This window comes from Zosterops lateralis (assembly GCF_965231275.1).
Source record: "Zosterops lateralis genome assembly, chromosome: 10".
NCBI classification, from domain to species: Eukaryota; Metazoa; Chordata; class Aves; order Passeriformes; family Zosteropidae; genus Zosterops; species Zosterops lateralis.
Window position 1 is genome coordinate 818,725 of NC_139770.1, and position 20,309 is coordinate 839,033.

General features: G+C 46.2%; 1 protein-coding gene across 1 annotated transcript; it reads right to left on the reverse strand.

Annotated features, from left to right (window-relative positions):
• Positions 1 to 3,322: 3,322 nt before the first annotated feature.
• DHX36 (DEAH-box helicase 36) lies at positions 3,323 to 19,506 on the reverse strand (the record flags this gene model as incomplete). Its single annotated transcript, XM_083868886.1, has 25 exons — positions 3,323 to 4,686; positions 5,311 to 5,463; positions 6,038 to 6,158; positions 6,545 to 6,635; positions 6,721 to 6,820; positions 6,911 to 6,994; positions 7,442 to 7,528; positions 7,826 to 7,999; positions 8,505 to 8,603; positions 9,243 to 9,360; positions 9,850 to 9,993; positions 10,495 to 10,559; positions 10,669 to 10,724; positions 11,549 to 11,636; positions 11,920 to 12,022; positions 12,732 to 12,872; positions 13,324 to 13,405; positions 13,966 to 14,132; positions 14,263 to 14,337; positions 15,214 to 15,293; positions 15,873 to 16,043; positions 17,154 to 17,192; positions 17,850 to 18,051; positions 18,945 to 19,066; positions 19,303 to 19,506. 25 exons carry the CDS (start codon positions 19,504 to 19,506, stop codon positions 4,501 to 4,503), a joined length of 2,952 nt encoding a protein of 983 aa, XP_083725012.1. The 3' UTR covers positions 3,323 to 4,500.
• Positions 19,507 to 20,309: the final 803 nt, after the last annotated feature.

Sequence of the window (20,309 nt, forward strand, 5' to 3'; positions counted from 1 at the left end):
TCCTATTGTTGGACACAATTCTTCAGGAATTAAAAGACTTCTATGATTTTATAGGACAACAATCAATAAAATGCTTTTAAATCTTTACTAAAAAAAATTTTGATTTTTTTTTTTAATGCCATAAAGCTGCTCATTGATCATGTCATTTTTGTCAGAGAAATTGAAACATTGGCATTTTAGATTTTCCTGTTCTGTAAAGATTAATAGCATCATCCTGTGTCCTACCTCCTCTGTCACAGATCCCATTTACCTGCTGGACGTGGAGCAATGGCCTGGGACAGTATCTCATGACTGAGATGATTCCTCACCACCATCAGGAGGGAGATGGGAAAAGTCCTCAGTTCTCTGCTCCTGTAGTTTGGCACAGTTCAGCTGGAAGGGAGCCCTGAGGGTTTCCCCAGTGTTAAACCCTGAATATGCCCAGAGCTGGGGCAGCACCAGCTGTGCAGGGCCTGTCCTGGGCCCGTCCATTCCCCCCCGTGCCCAGTCCAGCCCCAGCTGTGACTGTCACTGCTGCCTGTCCCTGTGCCCGGGGCAGGGAGCTCAGCCACTCCACACATTCACATCAGCAAAAAGTCATTCTGAACACTGACTTCTCTATCAGCACTGCTATTGCCAAGGGCATCCATCATCTAAAAACCTCTTCATCAGCCCCTGTGCCCTTTGGACACACAGACACACTCCCTGTTCCTGCAGGGCTTTACTGCAGCTCCTCCTTTGGCATTTTAGGAGCCCAGCAGTGACAGAAGGCAGCTGGGAGTTTGTTACTGTAAAATCAGGATGTGTGTCTCCTTCCCTCTCTGAGTTCCATAATGAGGAAGGCTCCCAGTTGCCCACACGAGATCTCAAGTGTGTCTGCTGGCTCCAGGGGGCTCCTGTTCAACAATCCAGTGCCCACCTGACCTGACCCTGGCTCAGCATCTCTGCAGTCAGGGCACACCTGAGAGCAGTTTCTGATACTGTTTTTTCTGCTCTACACCAGCCCAGCAACACCACAACTCCAACACCTGCATCTGCTGAACTTTAACAAGTGCGCTAATGCAGCATTCTTGACTTCCACGGCAAAGGGAACATTTGTTTGCACTATGCAAAGCTAATCTGCTGACAATAAAAAGGTAAAAAAAGCATGATTTAGTCACCCTACAGATGCTCAGAAAGCACAGTCTGCTCAGCATCACCCTCACCTGCACACACCTTAAATCCTGATCAACAAAATATATTCACAAAAGTTCTTGGGTTCCCCAGGTAGATTTTGTTTCCAAAACACACAGAGGCAAAACAAGTGGATAGAATGCAAGTGTTGAAAATAAACAGTAAATTTTGGCACCAAGGTTGAGGAACTCCAAGGCTTGATCTGCTGTGATCTGCAAATGATTTTCAACAGCTGTACCAAAACTTTATCATTTAGGCTAATTGGAGATAACAGGAAAGTCACAACATCACTGAATTGCTACATTCCATACCTCAGAGTTCTAGAAGGTGCTAGAAACTAAGACAGAAGCAGACTGCATGGAGTACAACATCACCCTGACCACTGTCTGGGGCTGGCTGTTTAAAAACCATGTTACAAACCTTACATCAGCATTAGCTATTCAACACCTCAATAACCTGATGTGCTGTTTAAGCCTGTTTGCAGCTCATCCCCAGGCTGGGATGGGAGAGGGACCCCAAGGGGCAAAGTGAGAGAAGGCACGGGTTGGGATAAAGACAGTTCAAACAACAGCTGCGTGTGCAGGCAAAGCAAACCCAGGAATTAATTCTGCACTTCCCGAATGGCAGGGGGTGTTCAGGCAGCCCCAGGACAGAACAGGGACTCTGGAGGACAAGGGCTCACTCCAAAATCCCTGCTGGATCCTGAGCACGATGGGCTGGGCCAGCCCTGGGCAGTGGGGCCAGCTGTCCTGGGCACTGGGGGCCAGCTGTCCTGGGCACTGGGGCCAGCTGTCCTGGGCACAGGGGCCAGCTGTCCTGGCTGTGGGCCAGCCCTGCACACCCCTGGCCACACCAGAACCACCACTGACCTTGAGCTTGCTTAGTCATACCTGGAATAACTGTTCACATCACAAATCCAAACACAGCACCACACTCGCCACCAAGGAAAATTAATTCTAACCCAGCCCTCCAAACACTTATGCTCATTAGCAAACTCTGAAGAACACAGAAGTTTCTGGTACATTGCTGCATTAAAGGCTGTGGAAAAGTACAGCAATGTCACTATTTACACTTTGGTCATTTATAACATCCGAGACCCCTCGGAGCATTTCTCCTTCCCTTTGCCACTGCTGACCCTCAGCCTCCACAATGTGGTGGAGATAAAGATAAAAGAAAGATAAAGATAAAAGAAAAAATGTGGGGTTTGAGGGAACTCATCTCCAGCCAAAATTGCCCTTCTTACCCAGGCTCTATCGCTACCATTTCCTTTTGCCCTCCTTTTTGTGTTATTAATTAAAAAAATTAGCCATCATTGTAAGTACCTTCTAAGTACCACAAAAACCATGAAAAAGGAGAATGATGCAGGTACCATGTGCCAGCCTGTATTGTCTTCATTACACTTAATGCCGCTACACCAATACCAGCAGCATTGCCAGTTTTTCCCGGATAAAACACCGATTTGTGAGGCGGAGCACCCGCCCTGCCGGCCCCGCGCCGCCCTCGGCCCCGGCCGCCATTTTGTCCCCTCTGTCCCAACGACGCCCTTTGTTTCCAGCACACAAATTCCCCACCACAGATTATCTCTTTTCTATTTCCAGAGATTTATCACTAATTTAGTCCCCTTTTCGTCCGGGGCTTACCTCCAGTGACGCTGTGGCTGCGGCTTCCTCGGGGCGGCGGCGGCCGGAGCTGAGGCGGGTCCCGCAGCCCTCAGGGCCCGGTTCCTTCACGGTCACGGTTCTCCCGCGGCCATTCCGCCCCTCACGGCACAGCTCTTCCTCAGCCATTCCACCCCTCACGGCACAGCTCTTCCTCAGCCATTCCGCCCCTCACGGCACAGCTCTTCCTCAGCCATTCCAGCCTTCACGGCCCGGTTCTCCCGCGGCCATTCCGCCCTCACGGCCCGGTTCTCTCCCGGCCCGGTTCTCTCCCGGCCCGGTTCTCTCCCACAGCCCGGTTCTCTCCCACAGCCCGGTTCTCTCCCACAGCCCGGTTCTCTCCCACAGCCCGGTTCTCTCCCGGCCCGGTTCTCCCGGATCTCCCAGCCCGGTTCTCCCGGTTCCCCCATCCCGGCTGCCCCAGAGAAGCTCCGGGCCCGCTCCTCTCTCCCCGCCCCGCTGTGTCTGTTTTCCCCTTGCTCAGCTCCCTCCACATCCCCAACTCCCGGACACGGCAATTCTCCTCCTAATTTCAAACACCTGCGGGTTTAACAGTCAATTGCCGGTGCGGAGGGAGGTTAAACCATGCATTTTGCACAGCTGGCAGTGCCAATGAGGAGACTGGCACCATCCAGCCCTTGTTAACCCAATTAAATCACCGTCTAGAGCCACTAATTTCAACTTACAAGTTTCACCTGAGCTGCTCTGCTTTCTTCAGGATAAAGCACATAAATCCTCCTGGCTTTGATGATTAAGATCATTTTTGCAAAGATAGAAAACCAACAAAACACCAAAGAAGGGAGAAAAGTTATATTTCCAGGCCTTTTTTTCCTAAAGGATAAACCTCAAAATCCTTAACAAACTTTGTTTTTCAAATAGTCTCCCATAGCTGGAGATCATTCAAAACAGAACAACATTCAAAACGTTGAGGACAGGTGAAATAAGACTTAAAAAAAAAAAAAAAAACCTTAATGGAATAATATAACCCATACATGAACTTCTTAAAAAAGACCCCAAAAACCAACTCGAATGCAATGAAACCTTAACACATAACCCAACATGACTTTTATCTAACCGTGCTTTCTGTAAACTGCAATTTCAGTCAGTAGTGATGATGGATGGGGGACAGAAAGCAAAGGAAGATTAATTGAATGCCATAAAAATGCAAAAAAAGGAGAAGAATTTCTGAAGATTGTTTCCTCCCACCAGACAAATTCAACATGTGTTTCCAAGTTGAGTTTAATTAAGCTGTAATTACCTTCAGTGGAAGTACTGGTGAGCAGACTGCTGCACAGCTGCAATAACACAGCAAGTGTAATCACCCACCACACCCCATTAACAAAAAAAAAAAAAAAAAAAAAAAAAAAAAAAAAAAAAAAAATCAGGTATTACTAAGCAGTATTTTAGCAGGTTTCTTAAATATCTGTTACCTGATGGGTAAAAATCGCCAAAGAAAAAAAAAAAAAAAAAAAAAAAAAAAAAAAAAAACAGCTACAGCAGGACAAGAACCTTAGAGCATCCAACAAGTGCCTTTCTGTCCCTCACAAAGCTACACAGAAAACATGCACGTACACAGGCTGCCAACTATCAGCCCTCCTGAGGAGGAGGGACCCCCAGCTCACCCTACAGAACTGTTCCTCTAGCTAAAGAAATGCAGTGAAAGGAGGAGAGCGGTGGCAGGGTCAGGCTGTCAGCTGTAGCGCTCGCCCTGGAAACGCGGCGCGAAGTTCCTGACGGCCTCGTTCTCCTGCGTGGTGATCAAGTCTATGATTGCTGTCAGCACGGCTGTGTCCCTGCTTTTAATGTCCTTCCAGTCCACGGGGTGCGGGTTTTCTATCTTCTCTTGTAGGAGGTCATCGAGTTCTTGTCGCAGTTTCTGGGAAAGTGGTGTAATAAAGGAAAAAAAAAAAAAAAAAAAGGAAAAAAGGAAAGAGATGAGGAGTTAGAGATACACACAGCATCAACAGAGAGGTTCCAGTGCCTCAGCCCTCTGTTCTCCTGACCTTTCTCCTGCTCTTCTTCCATCAGAGCTCATTGCCACATTGCTGTTTTCAGGATCAAATACTGTCTCTCAAAACCCAGTCTCTTTCATGAGAGACAACCATCTCTGGATGTGAGGCCTCCAACAGCCCACCCAGCACTTAGCTGACTATTTCAGAATTTAAAAGACTGGTTTAAAATAAAAATAATATTTAAAAAAAGAGTCAGGTATGATTTCTGGGATCTAATATTAAACAGCACTATGGAACCCACTCCTGTTAACTGAGGAGTCCCACTCTCATGTTTCCATATCCATGTGGATATTGCCTGGACTGACCAAGCCATCCTACAGCTTCTGTGCAAAATTAATCTCTTTTGTTTACTTTGTGTGCTCGAACTGCTGTCTGGGAGTGCCTTTCAAACATCTCCCTGAGTGATGGATCAGTAGGCACACAGGAATATCAAATCCCAGAACCAGGGGTTACACTGAGCTTTCCAGGTACATTATTTTGAAAGTCACCTTGACCAAGTTGGCTATTTTTTCTGGAGACTGGAAAACAATCCACTCATCCACAGCGATGGTTTCCTGGTCCTTGTCCTTCTGAATGGATATATCCCCTCCAAAGAACAGCAGGCAGTATGGAGACACCTCTGTACAATCATACAGGTAAATCTGCACAACAACAGAATTGTCTGATCACCCTCAAAGTATCACAAGTGCCATCAGTAATCCTCAGTGAGACTGCTACAGAATTCCACAAGATCCTTACTCAGTTACTCACAAATTCTGAAGATGTATGAAGCAACTCAGTTAAAAAAAAAGTTAAATGAAATCAGATTGAACAAGGGCAAAAATAGTCCCAAGTCTTTCAGTCTTTCACACAGTGGTGAAATCAAACCAGATGCTCCGTAACAATGAAAGGCAAAAATATCAGCATATTGAGAAGTGTTAAGACTAGACTAAAAAAAAACAAAACTAAAATAAAAGAATTTACACCTGTATTGCCAGACCTTAAAAAACCCCAAATCCTCCAAAACAACCCAAGAACTAAACCACTTAAGTTCATTATTTGTGGTACAATACCCCCAGTATCACAAAGGACATAATCTGATGGTGTGTACAAGGAATGGCCCAGAACAGAATTACCCCAGAATAAAGGCTGTTCACATCCCTTCTGAATCCTGATCCAGCCTCATTCAAAAAGGGATAATAAACAAACCCCTCAAGCACAAATAAACCAACTCACACTGCTGGTCCTCATCTTCAAATGGTACACGAGCCAGTTATAATGGAACTCTGTTTCCTCCACATTCACTGACTTGGGATGGATATTAACTGATCCATCTGTCTTGGTGCAAACCTTCACCCTTCAAAGAAGAAAAAAACAGTAACAAAAAAGTCTGATAATACAAGTGATAAATCAACAGACCAGGATCCCTGCAGTCTCTCTTCCCAAATAACCAGAAGTGACAGCATTTGAACTGCTGCTGTAGAACCCCTTCAGAGCAGTGCTACTGAGATGTTGTAACATCATCCATGGCATGGTAAGGTCACAGAAATCATTTCAGGTGTTAGCAGGAATCCAGGTGTTAAAAAAATCAACAATCCCACCCTCCCAAGAGGAAGTAAGGCACAACCATGGCTCAAATCCTAAAGTGAGTCATTCATGCACTCAAGCCACTGCTTCCCCTTGCCAAATTCTGCCCTATAGAAAACACTTTGAATACAAACTCCCATTAAAACAAACCCTCACATTTTTCTCTTTTTGCTGAAGCTGGGCCGGATCTTTGCCACTTTGGGATAGAGGCCAGCACAGATGACTGCTTTGAGCAGCTTCTCATTACCTGCAGGAGACAGCACAGTGAGTGAGGCAGTTCTGCAGGCTGAGATTTCAGCTAGGAGAAATTCTCCCTCTCCCTCCACAGTTACCTGAGTTGGTGTTAGATTTGGGATCCTTGGGGTTTCTGCTATTCACAAATCCAGCTGCAAGGAGGTGCTCAGCAAACTGCCCCTTCATGTTATGCAGCATCTAGGAAACAATGAAAAGTGCCCCAGAATGCTGCTGTGCCAGAGGCTCCCCCTCTTCCCCACACACAGGATCCTGGCAGGATGCTCTTACCTGCATGGTGTTTGAGGACAGGAAATATTCCCAGCAATAGTCCTTCTCATTCCTGAAGCCAGAGCTCCGAGCCTCTTCCCAGCCCTAGAAATGAAAACAAGAGTTCTGAGGTGTTTGTAAGAGAACACACACCACAAACTTCAGGACAGCAAAAACTGGAGGTCAACAAACAACAGTCCCACATTCCCTACCAGGGAGAAAGTAAATCCTTTGATGTGTCTGTGTATGTGCACACAGCACAGTGCACAAAAACACAACTTCACAATATGCTGAATCACAGCCTTCCTTTTTCCCTGGCAGGCAGTGTTTCCTTTGTCTTTTTCATACTTGTCCACCAGAAATCAGGTTATTTGAGCCTGGAGACAAGACTGGGCAACACTAGAAGGGTGAAAATCAGTTTGGTTTTATGCTTCTGTAGAAGCCAAACACGAAAGCCTACAGAGCATAAACTGATCAGCTTTTTCCTTAGGATCATCTATATTACTCAAATTAAAATTCTAGAAGAAAAAAGCCACACAAAAACATGCTTACAGTGAAAGCATTCACCACAGTCAGATGGTCGCTTTTCGAGTTCTTTGAGAGCTCCTTTCTTCTTGCATCTGCGATTTTCTCTTTGCCCTAAAAATGAGAACCTATTTAATACCCAGACTGACATGACAGTTCTTTCCCAAATTCAAGTACATCTGTACAGCAGTACTTCATATATAACACATGAAAATTATAGTTATTTCTAACATTCCACAGGAAAAATGACAATTCATAGTCATTTTCATATGCAAAGGCAATCTCACTAATAAAAATGTAACTACCATGACATTAATGGAAGTGCTCTTAGACTGTAACACCTCACTAAGTCCCAGCATCCACCTGAGATCCTTGAACTCCCACATGTAACTGCCATCTGTGGGACTTTACCAGAGGGATGACAAAAGGGTCCTTGAAGCTGAGGCTGGCTGCAATGGTCAGCACGGGGTCCAGGCAGCAGAACAAGGCTCCAAACAGGATCATCTTCCCGATGTGTGGCTCCACAGGCAGCCGGGCCAGGTGCACACCCAGGGGAGTCAGCTCCTCCTGCCTGTCCAGGGCGTTCTGCCACAGCAGGGGCACAGAGGAAAGAACAAACACATCATGTCAGATGGGGAGGATTTCCTGGAAAAGCCACTGGTACACGGGTATCACCCACTAATGTCAAAACCAGATGTTTCTGTTTATGCCACAACCCATTTGTACAAATGTCATCAGAGCAAGGAGTCAGCAGAACAAAGGTGCCACAGATCTCTCCTTCCCCAGCACCCAGGGAAGCAGTGACACACAGGGTGCTCCTCCCACATGCCTCATTTGTCTCTAACTCCTTCTGGCACACCTGAACAGCAAGGCTGGGAGGCAGCAGGGGAGTTAAATCAACATCTGCAGGAACTTAAATGCAGGCCATGTGTCTGTCTGGAGTCACGTCAGTCCCTCAGAGTCACTCTGCAGAGCCCAGAAGCTCCATGCATTGCCTGAAGTGCCCCTGTGTACAGTCAGACCTGCCTGGTAGCACACACAGTGCCACAGCTCTGAACACACCAATCCTGCACAGGAAACAACACGTTACCAGCTCCATGAGGTGATTTATGGCCAACATCACAGCCTCACGGGACGGGGGGTCCATCAGTTTGCTCAGAAAATAGGCAATTCCACCCAGCTTCAGGATCTGAAAGAAAAATCACAACAAAAGCCTACAGCAACTGCAGAAAGACATTGCCTCAAACTGGGTAGCAGTAATCACAGTCTTTGAAATAGTGGGAGTAATTCACAGCTCCTGTTAGAATTTCTTTAGTTAAGAACTAAGGACAAAAAAAAAGTATTAATGGTGAAATTTGTAGCAGAAGGATCTATTCTTCATTCAGTTCACATACACGTGGCATTCCTTCTGCTCGTATAAGGAATTAATGCCAACTGCCAAAAAGGGAAATTCACACCAGTTCTAAAACTGCTTTGTAGTAAAATTCTTTTAAGAAACCATATAAATTGACTTACTGGCATCCTCACTGAAGCTTTTCTGATTAAATGATAAGTGATATTTGGGGGACAGCACAGCCCAAATTTTTGTTAGTGGACTTCACCTTTTACTGATACCAGACAAGTCTGTTTCCCCTGGGTTTGATGCACCAGATACAAGTGTGCACTTACAAAAGTCAGTGTAATTATTGTCTAAATACACTGCATTCCTGGTGTAACAGAATCTTGGTTTAACAACCCTAGGCTCGCAGTTGCATTAATTTATCCTCTCAACCACTGATGAAAAATGGAAAAGTAGGTAATAATTGTATTTGAGGATTCCTCCATTTACCTTGATTTGTAAGCAGAGCTCTTCCAAGGGTGTCCTGAGGATCTCTGGTAACTGATAATCATCCAGGAGGCTGGCACGGAGTCCATTGTACAGATGGTAACAGTGGCCTGGCTGAACTCTGCAATGATTTCAAAAAACAATTCTTTTGGCTTTGGTTGTTTGTTGTGGGTTTTCTCCCCTGTGAAACTGTGACATCATGGTTCTGTTTGCTTACAAAGAGCTTCCCAAAACTCCTCAAGGAATTAGACCTGAAGTGTACTCATCTGTAAAAGCCACTTCAGTCCTCTGAAATACAGACCCATCAGCAGGAAAGAGGCATAGAGAACACAGAAATTAATTTCTATGCCACTTCCACTTTACTGTGTCAGCCTCATAAATTAAGTGTGAGGGCAGTGACAAAACTAAAATTAAAACAAAATGCAGGGCATTCTTCCATAGGAAGGAAACTTGAGTTAAACAGAGCACAAGTCAATTCAGCTTCCTAGGAAGACAAGGAAATCATTCCTTGCCCAGGAACAGGAGCCAGCAGTGCCAGCACATGCAAATAATAAAGATCCTGTTGGAAACTCAACATCCCCAAACTCCCCCAAGCACCCACTGCTCCTACCTCCCTGCTCGACCCTTCCTCTGCTTGGCATTGGCCTTGCTGACCCACTCTGCTGCCATGGTGCTGATGTTGTTCTGGGTGTCAAAGTGAGTCTCCTTTATCTTCCCCCCATCTATAACAAACACCACGTCATCGATTGTGATGCTGTGGAAAAAAACAGGGAGAAAAGCAACTTTTCATCTTTGCAATGGTGACCTAGGATTGGGTTTGGTCTCTCTTTACTCCCTCCCAAACAGAGTCAGCAGTTAAAAAAATCTGTCTTTGGAATTTCCTTAAGAACTATGTTTCATTAAGAACAGTTCAAGAAAGAGCAGATTTATTCTCCCTGGTTGGGCAGAAGTCCCCACTTGGGTTCTGAAGAGAGGACAGGCAGCTCAGATTATTCTGTACAAGTCATTCTAGCAATTGTTTAGTATTCCTGTAGTTTAATTGTTCAAAACAATGTAGTTGGATGAATTGTTTAAAACAATTATAGGAAAACTCTGTTTAGTCTATAAATATTTCTAAAGACCAAATGTTTAAAATGAATGGCACAAACACAGGAACGTATTTTCGGGAACATCAAACAGGTTTATACTTTAAATTATCACTTCCAGTTCTTTTGTTAAACTCAGCTTTCCTGGCCTTGGGCAGGCAGGCACCTACCTGGTCTCTGCAATGTTGGTTGCAATCACAATTTTCCTCACTCCTGGTGGGGTCTTCTTGAACACCTGTAATTATCCAGGGCCCATTTATGTCTTTGCCAAAACCAAACATGTGCTTCATGCTTTTTTTTTTTTCTTTGTAGTTGTGAAAGATTGCAATAAAAGAGAAGCATACCTGAGTCTGGTTAACAGTAGGCATCAGTGAATGCAAAGGTATGATAATAAACCTATCTGAAAGTTAAAAATCAGCAAAAGATATGGTGTAAGCACAGAAACTTCCAATTTTACAGGAAAATCTATTAAATCAACTATGCAGAACAGAGAAAACAGGCTGCAAGTCAGGCTACTGCTTCTTGCTCTGAGATCACAGGTATTTGTATCATAACAGCAATTTTTAAAGTAAAAAGGTATAAAGGCCTTTTTATGATGCTGTAACAGGATGAGTTCAAGAAAATAGATGAAGTCATGTATAGTAATTTAGACTTCTTAAATTCTGAAGTTATTTAATAATTGTCAAGTTTAATACTCAAACTGACACTCAATCTTTCAATAAACTGGAATTCTTCATCTATGGAATGTACACAACCACACTGCAAGTCATCATCTGAACAGACAAGAGCCCAGCTAAGACAGGTGAGATGGAAATATCAGAGATGCAAAAGGACAAGTTAAAGTGTGTCAGACAGGCAGAGAGCACTTGAGAGTCTGTAAAAGGCTTCTCAAATCAACAGGATTGAAGGGAGCTATCAGTAAAGCAGGGGGAGCTGCTCAGGGATGAAGCACACACACAATGGAGTTTAGTTTTGGACAGGAGCTCTCCCAGCCACAGGAAAGGACAAGAGGAACAAGATGCAGGTCAGGTTGTTTTCAGATTGTCACTCCCACACAGAAAAATGAGTAGTGGTTAGCAGAGGAAAGATACCACAGACACACCAGAAGTGCTGAACACTTTGGAGAGGAACGAGGGATAAAATGAACCCAGCACAATCCCAGCAAGGCCATGCAAAAGGAACCTGCCCCCACTGCCACAATTCCCACAGAGTTTTGGGTTTTACCTGACTTAAACATGACTTGAGATGTCAAGATCTCATGCAAAGTGCTGATGTTATCCCAGCCTGGCAGAAACACCAGAATTGCACCATCCTACAGGGGAAAGAGTTCAGAACATATCACATACTGCACAGAGAGCCAGCTCCTTGCACACTGACACCTGTGAGATCTGAAACCTCACTGACCCAGTCTGGAACAGTCTATCAAGGGTTTTCTCTTCTATAAAAGAGCTACCTGCATGTATTTATCTGAATGTAAGAGTAATTCAAAGCTGTTCAATTACTTACAAGAGCAAACAAAAATTTCTCCTCTTTCTGTGTGACCAACCAAAGTGAATTGCCAGCTCTGGCCCTGCCCCAGCCCAGCCCCACTGTACCTCCTCCTGCAGCACAATGTGTCTGATCAGGGCTGCTACAAGGTCCAGGTCCACCTTGTCATCATCCATCATCTCCAGGGCATCGACTGTACTGGCTGAATACCTGCAGCAGGGAAGGCACAGACACTGCTCCTCTGGAACAGCAAAACCAGGGCTCTGCTGCTGCCTGGCTCTGGGTGAGGAAAGAGACACTGCTCCCTTGGAACAACAAAGCCAGGGCTCTGCTGCTGCCTGGCTCTGGGTGAGGAAAGAGACACTGCTCCCTTGGAACAACAAAGCCAGGGCTCTGCTCCTGCCTGGCTCGGTGAGGAAAGAGATGCTGCTCCCCTGGAACAGCACAGCCAGGGCTCTGCTCCTGCCCAGCTCTGAGTGAGCACCCAGTCATGAACCCACCTCCACTGAGCTCAGCTCTTTGAGCAATTCCTGCACCTCTAAAGTACTCCCTGCACTTAGTTCAGTGTGATTACTGTCAGTTCAGAATAATTTAAGAATTACCATGTCATGACTGGACTGTCTTTGAAGCACTTACATGACCTCTCCTTCCCCCCAGTGAGAGAGGGACTGACAATTTGTATTTAGGTAATGAAATTAAATTTAACTTGAACAACTCAGAGGCAAAGGGAACCAATCCTGCTGTCTCTAAAGCACTTCATTGGTTGCCAGCCAACTGCACAGATAATTCCATTATCATTTTCCACAGCAGCCACTACCCCACTGTTACTAAAGCCCAGCAACACAATACAACATTGATTTGTGGTTCTCACTTCAGAGCTGCCTAAAAACTGAAAGCAAAAGAGAAACTTGTGCCCAACCTGCCATGCAGCTGCCTTAGGTAGGCTGGCCACTGCTGCCTGTAGATCTCCTCCTTCTTCTCCTTCTCTGGCCTGCTCACGTGGCCCTGCATGAAGCCCTTCCTCCAGTGCAGCCGACGGTCTGTCTTTTCTGGGGTGTACCTTTACACAGGAGGAGCAAACACAGTTCTGTCTGACACTGAGGGAAATTACAGCAGCTGCACACTTTTTCAAACCATGGACAATGTGATGTGCTTTAGCTAGACCATGTGTAAGAATGTTCAGTTTCTCTTCTGACAGAAGCCTTACAAAAGCAGGGACCAACCCCAGTAAGCATGTGAACATATGGGGGGAAAAAAGTGAACAGCAAGGAAGACTAGCTTGATTCAGAGACCTGAAAATTCACCACAGCATCAGAGAAACTGTTCTCCCCCTCAAGCCAACATTCCCAGGTAGCTGTGTGCCATTACTGTACAAGGTCCCCCTTAGAAGGTTTTCTGTTGAAAAATGCAGGCAATTCTTCTTTATGTCAAGTTAATCTTTGAGCATACATACACTAAGGTAAACCCCCCCAAAAATACTGTCTGAAATGACGTTCAGAAAAAACACTTGCCTCAACTTCTCAATGACATCTTCGAGCAGATATTCCTGCACTGGGAAGGTGAAGCCAGGGATGTGAATCATTGGACAATGGTCTGTGGAGGGAGGCAGAACTTGGTTTTAAAACTACTCAGGAAATACTGCACTGAAAGAATAGAAGCAATAAACATCCCTCACTATTTCTGCAATCTAGCTGCCATGTCTACAGGACATTTCCAACTGTCAGGAAGATGGCAAATTCACCCCCAAATGAGGCTGCTGAATAGAAAAAGGCCAGGCAGCAGCAGGCAGCATTCTGCACACCAGGATGTTCAACTGGTCCCAGCTACTGGAAGAAGCTGGGAGACTGAACAACTCAAAGTTCAATCTGCTTGCCCCCTCACAGCAAGAATGCTAAAATACGGTAAATATTTACTAGGAAAACACTCTGTGGATTCTGTTTCCATAACATGTCTGAAAAGCAAAACCAGAAACAATGTCAGGTTGTAATGAGAGAAAATTGAGAGAAACTCCATCTCCAGCAGCTGACAGGTATTTGTAAAACTGAAGTAATTTCCTCTTTTGATACAAATCAGTTCTATAATTCAAGAACTGCACCATACTGTAGAAGCCTAAATTACTGAAGTGGAACATTTCTAAGAAGCATTTCACCTACCAAAGTACTCAGAAAACTTCTCTGCATTTAAAGTAGCACTCATCAGTATGACCTTCAGATCCAGCCGAACGTTCAGAAGATCTTTAATAATGCTCATCAAAACATCTGACTGAAGATTTCTTTCATGGATTTCATCAAGAACTACATGACTGATGCTGGACAAGTGCCTAAAATAGAAGGGGAAGAAGTTAAACTTTTGTTTTTAGAAAAATTAAAAAGCAGAGCCATGACTGTTTGGAACAGCTCAGGACTCATTCCACACTTGCAGTCAGTGTCAGACTGAACAGGAGCTCTTACTTATCTGACTGGAGCCACTGCAGGACAATTCCCGTGGTACAGTACAAAATTGAACCTTGTTTCCTTGGCAACCGACTGAAAGAGACAATAAGAACTCCTCAGTTCTCTTCTGTATTTAACAAAAGACTCTAAAACCTTGAACCCCAACAATGCAGGTGCCATTGCAGTCACGATGGAGATGTGCCTCACTCACAGCACAAGGGCAGGAACAAGGAATTAATTAGGGCACTGCTGCATCACCTCTGTGGGTGGGGAACGGGCCAGGGAGAGCCCTGACTTCCCAGGCAGCCTTTGCCACCTCCTGCACACTGAGGTGCTGGTCCCCACCTCCTGCAGCTCTGCAGGCTCAGCACAGGGGGCACCCACAGACACAGCACTGGGAGCAAAGAGAAACAGCAGAGACATTCTATCAACTCCAGTTAAAATGCTGGCAGGGCTGAGCTCTCCCCTCTCACCAGCAGTTTTGCTTCAACAACAGGGCTCCATCATGTGCTGGTACCACTTCAGATTTTAAATTATAGCCAAGTACAAATGTAAAAGCTTTTGCTCTGCAAGTTCTTGTCACTGCACCTATTACATGGTCCCAGGGAATATGTGTAGCAAATACACAGCTTTCCACAGAAATATGGTTTGGAGCATTCTTCCCTTTAGTATTTTCACTTTTCCTTGAAATTCATTGATTAGGGACATCAGTTTTATTTCTGCCCACAGCAGAACCTGTTACAAATACTGAAAACAGGACTTATTAGACAAAGCCTAACTCAGGCTAGTCACTGTCACACAGGGCATAAAACACAGCAACTGTGCTCAAACCTCTTCCTAAAATTGAAAAACCTCATTCCTTCCTCACAGGAACTCCTTCAGGGGAAAATATCAGTAGGAAAGCAGTTCTTTCTTTTCAGAACTGCTTTTCAGCTTGTGTCCTTGGGCTGACAAGAGGCCCTTGCTCACCTCTGCAGGCGGATCTGGTAGCCCGTGCTCCTGCCATTGCCACAGCCCTCGGCCCTCTCAGCAGCCACTCTCTCAGCCACCTGCAGGGGAAAGAAAACCAGGCTCAGCTGTGACTGAGCTGCCCAGCACCAGGAGCACCTGGAACTGAAAGGGTTTGGAAATGACAAAGAAATGCCCTGAAAAGCACCTTTTCTGCTCCCCTGAGAGCAGCAACCCAGGGACAAGACTTTAGAGAAGCCACTCACTGGGGCCTCAGCAGCACAGCAGGGTGAGCTTTGCCCATCTGACACTGAACCACCAAGGAGAGCAACAACTGAGCACCAGATTATTTCCTGTTCATTAACACACCTCTAGAGGGCCTGACACAACTTTAGGTTTTATTTTAACTGGCACTTGCACTGCCCAAATCCATTAAAATCAGACACAGATATAAAATCAGATATAAAACGAGATATAACCCATGACTAAAGTCAGGGAAGAAGAAGGAGGCTGCACTGCCAATACTCCATCGATGGCCAAACCCTGTGAGTGTCCAATTCGTGCACATGAACAAAAGTGGTATTTGCAGGGAAAGGGAAGGGGGGGAAAGGGAAGGGGGGGAAAGGGAAGGGGGGGAAAGGGAAGGGGGGGAAAGGGAAGGGGGAAGGCAGGGCACTCACGGAGATGGCGCTGATGCGGCGGGGCTGCGTGCAGACGATGCGGCAGGTGGAGCCGCAGCCACGCTCGATGTGGTCGTCCAGGATGAACTGTGTCACCTGCGTGGTCTTCCCACAGCCCGTCTCCCCGCTGATCACCGTCACACGGTTGTTGTTGATCAGCCTCACCAGCTCCTGCCCCACACAAAGACAAAACCATTCACCCCATTTTCGTTGGGAACAAATCGCAGAGCATATGGAGATCTCTGTGCTCCTGCAGGATGAACTCTGAGCAGAGTATCAGCAGCTGAAGAAATGCTCAGCTGTTTCCAGCAATGCTACAAAAAAAGTTTAGTTTAAACCTCACAGAAGTCGTTTCTGCACATTTGCACTTCCCATGTGGAGGGTTTAAAGCATCCCCAACCTCAACACTAGCTTTAAATATTTTAGTTCCTGCATGAAAACAAAATAAAAGAACTAAAATGAAAGCCTGAAATACATTTTTAACCTTTTTGCTTCCTGCTTGGCTCCTGTGGATCTTTGGAGACTGAACACAAGAGTTGGCCCTGTTGCACTACAAACCCGCACAAACTAAAGATTTTCAGCACAATATTTTAACATTTCTTGTACCAACAGGAATAGTTTCCCAGGCTCCTTCTCCCCACACCAAGGACTGTTAAGAGGAGTATGACTGTTTTAAGAAACAAATGCTAACAGAAAAGACATGATGGCAAATTGAGGAACTGTAGGATGGAGCTCACTGAGCCTGCAAAAACAAACATCAGAATTCTCAATTTCTACTGCATACAGGGGATATTAATGGATGTGATATAAGAAATCACATCCATTAATGACAGCCCCTACTGTCACTGACCTTATCCTGTGACTGGGAATCTAATGGCACTGAGCACCAGCAGCCATTAAGTCTGTGGTTAAAGCTAAAAAGGCTTAATTGGCATTATAGTCAACTCTAAAGTGGCTAATTGTTCAGGGCACAGAAGAAAGCATAACAATCTGAGTAACCAGGAACTTTCTAAAAGTTGAACTGGCAGAAAAAGAAGGCCTATTATGAAATGTATGCAGCAGCCATGTACTCCCATGATATTCCCAGTTATACTCCCATGAGAACACTGTACTGAGCCCTCTGTAACCATCAGTGAGCCCCAGGCACTGCCTGGAAAGAAATCACCCAGAAATCAAACCTGGGAGGCTTCTCCCCTTCCTGGGGGCCAGGCACAGGGCACAGCTGCTTTCCCCTGTTTTCCCTCAGCAGCACAGAGTCTGTCTCTGTAAATACACACTCACCTCTCTCATCCCGTACGAGGGGAGCTGCTCTCGGAATCTCTGGGGAAAAAGAAAAAAATGTTTCTCTTCAAACACCTTTTCAGTGCTGAAGCAATAGAATAGACTTCACCTCTAATCTGGGCTAAACTGCAAAATACTGCCAAACTGCTCAGCAACACGTGTATAAACACAGGCCCTTGTGAAATCACTTTAATTCCATGTGAGGTTTCAGTTTCAATTTAGAAAAATGTCAGCCCAACAATTGAGTACATGCTAAGGTAGGAATATACAGTGCAAGAGCAGGGCCTGGTATGGAAGAGAGAACTTGTGTCCAGGGTAAGACAAGTCTCTGTATGTGGCTGTTCAAAACAAAACCTCTGTTTTCAACAGGCCATTCCTTCAGAGCCCAGTGTGGGGCTTTCAGTTCAGATGTTACTGTAGGGACACAATCCATAAAAAAGAAAGAGTAACCCACCCAATGAAATAACATGTCAGCTTCAAATTTTAGATTCCAACTGTTTCTGGAATTTGTAGTTTCCCATTTTTATTCACTGTTCTATCAATAGGTATGAATTTTATGAATTCTAAAGGTAATTTTTAGCAAAAGTAACATCAAGACGACTTTCTAGTAAATTGCAAGATATTATATTTTCAGGTTAGCTAAATTAAAAAAAAAAATCCAATTAGAAGTTTTCAACTTAACAGAGAGAAAAGTACCTGCATTTCAATATATCTGGGATCAGATCTCTTCTTCATTAACTCTTCTTTAAGTTGCTCATCTAAATTAGCATCCTGCTCTGTTTTTTCACAGAGATACTCCACATCCAAATCCAAGGATGTTTTTTCCCAGGTTGGTCTTGGTCTCACAGGAGCTTTTTCAGCCTCTGGTTTCACTTTGGCAGGCTGCTCTGGAGCAGGGCTGGAAATACAGAACAAGAACTTTAGATTCCCCAGCTGTGCTGGCCACAGGCAGAGCGCAGGTAATTACATCCAGCAGTTAATGAACCAACGGCCAACGGGAACAGAGAACCATGGAATGGTTTGGGTTGGAAGGACCTTAAAGCCCATCCAGTGCCAGCCCTGCCATGGCAGGGACACCTCCCACTGTCCCAGGTGCTCCAAGCCCTGTCCAGGCTGGCTCTGGACCCCTGGCACTGTCCAGGGACAGCTATAGGGTCTGTCACTGCAGTTAAAGTCATCACACCACATAAAGTCTCAACCTACCAACCACCAAACCCCTGACATCAGGATCTAAACATTAACAAGTTCTTTTGTACCAAACGAAGGTACAAAGCAATAAAACATCATCAGAGAATTACTGCTTGATCTGCTGCCCCATAACTGGGTCCCTCAGCAAAACGGAGCCCCAATCCCCCCATTTCAGCACACTGTTCCTAAAAATCCTTAACGACTCCAGAATAGACCCTGCTTAAGACACTGTGCAAATGTTCCAAGAGTGCACAATAACTGAAAACGGAAGCCAAAAGTCACCTCTGGAAGAGTAATTCCAGAGGCCAAGGGAGCTGAAGAATCCCATGTATCTACCACAGTAGGCCTTCAGATGAGTTGTAAGTGTTATGAGTTTAAGCAGAAATTTAACGTGCCAAACGCAGCAATAATGAAAGAGTTTTACAGCAATGGCTACAACCATTTCAATGTGACAACACGTGGGGAACTGGAGGATAACTGTTGAGCCAACACACACAATAAAGGTAAATAACCTGTGACACATCTTCCTGCCAGCTCATGGCAAGTGTGTGCAATACAAAATAAATAAAATAACCTATAATTATGACAATTATATCTCTTTACCCTTCTTCATCCCCGGACCACCAGGACATGGCTTCTTGCTCTTTGTCGTTTTTAGTCTGGACAGAGTTCAGCAGCTGCACGATTTGCTCTTCCCGGCGCTCGTCCATGCGGACCACGGCCCTCTGGGGGGAGAGGAGATGTCCTTTAGCGGAGCGGGGACACACACGGAGACACCTTAGGGACACTGACACACCATGGCCACGTTGGGGACAGACACCCACACACAGCTCACACACGGCCCCCTCAGGGACACCCACACGCCGTTCTCCCCCAGCCGAGGCTCCCGGCAGGAGCAGGACCCTGCGGTTTCCCTACCCGCGGTTCTGAGGTGCAGAGACACAGACACGCGGCCCCTCACCTGCTGCCGGTCGGCGTCCCGGTTCTTCTGGCCCTGCTTGCGGGCGTACCACAGCCCGATCTCGCGGCCCTTCAGGTGGCTCGGGTGCCGTCCCCGCCCGCCGGGCCCGCCCGCCGAGGAGGAGGCGGCGCAGTCGGAGGCGCCATCGCCGCCCCGGCCCCGTCCGCGGCCGCGGCCCCAGTCCCGGCGCTGCTCGTAGCTCATGGCCGCGGGTGCCGGCCCGGCTGAGCCCGGCCCGGCGCGGCTCAATCGGCCCGGCCCGGCCCCGCCTCATCCGCCGGCAGCGCCCGCCCCTTCCGCCGCCGCACTTCCGCCCGCCCGCGGCGCGGGGACCCGGGTTCGAGTCCCGGCCCGCCAAACACGGCACGGAGGCCGCGGGTTCGAGTCCTCGCACTGACCCGGATCAGCGGGTTCGAGTCCTCACAGTGACCCGGCCCTCAGGGTCCAGGGTTCGAGTCCTCGCACTGACCCGGATCAGCGGGTTCGAGTCCTCACTGACCCGGACCTCAGGGTCCCGAGTTCGAGTCTTCACACTGACCCTGCCCCTCGCACTGACTCAGACCCGGAGGGTCCTGGGTTCGAGTCCCCGCCCGGCCGGTGTGTTGCAGAAGAGAGAATTTGTATCGTTTTCTTAATGTTTGATCTGCATATACTTTCAGGCCTAATCAACAATCCGTGAAACAAAGAGCAGCCAATAAGCTTGAAGTGATGTCCAGGTGTTAGAAAAGTATCTCTAGTATTATGTCGATTTAGATGTTGACAAGGACTGCAAGTGAATCAAAACTGCTGCAGCTTCCCACCTGTGGAGCTGCTTCCTCCTTTCCACAGGTTCCTGCAGGCAGTGCCAACAAACACCAAAGCTGGGCTTTGACACTTTTATTTGATTCCCTTTAGACACACGTATTCCTCAAATAAATAGGTATATAAATAAATAACTTAAAATCCACTATGGAATGCTGTGAAGCACTTGAGTATTTGTTATCCCCTTGATACAGCGTTAACAGTTT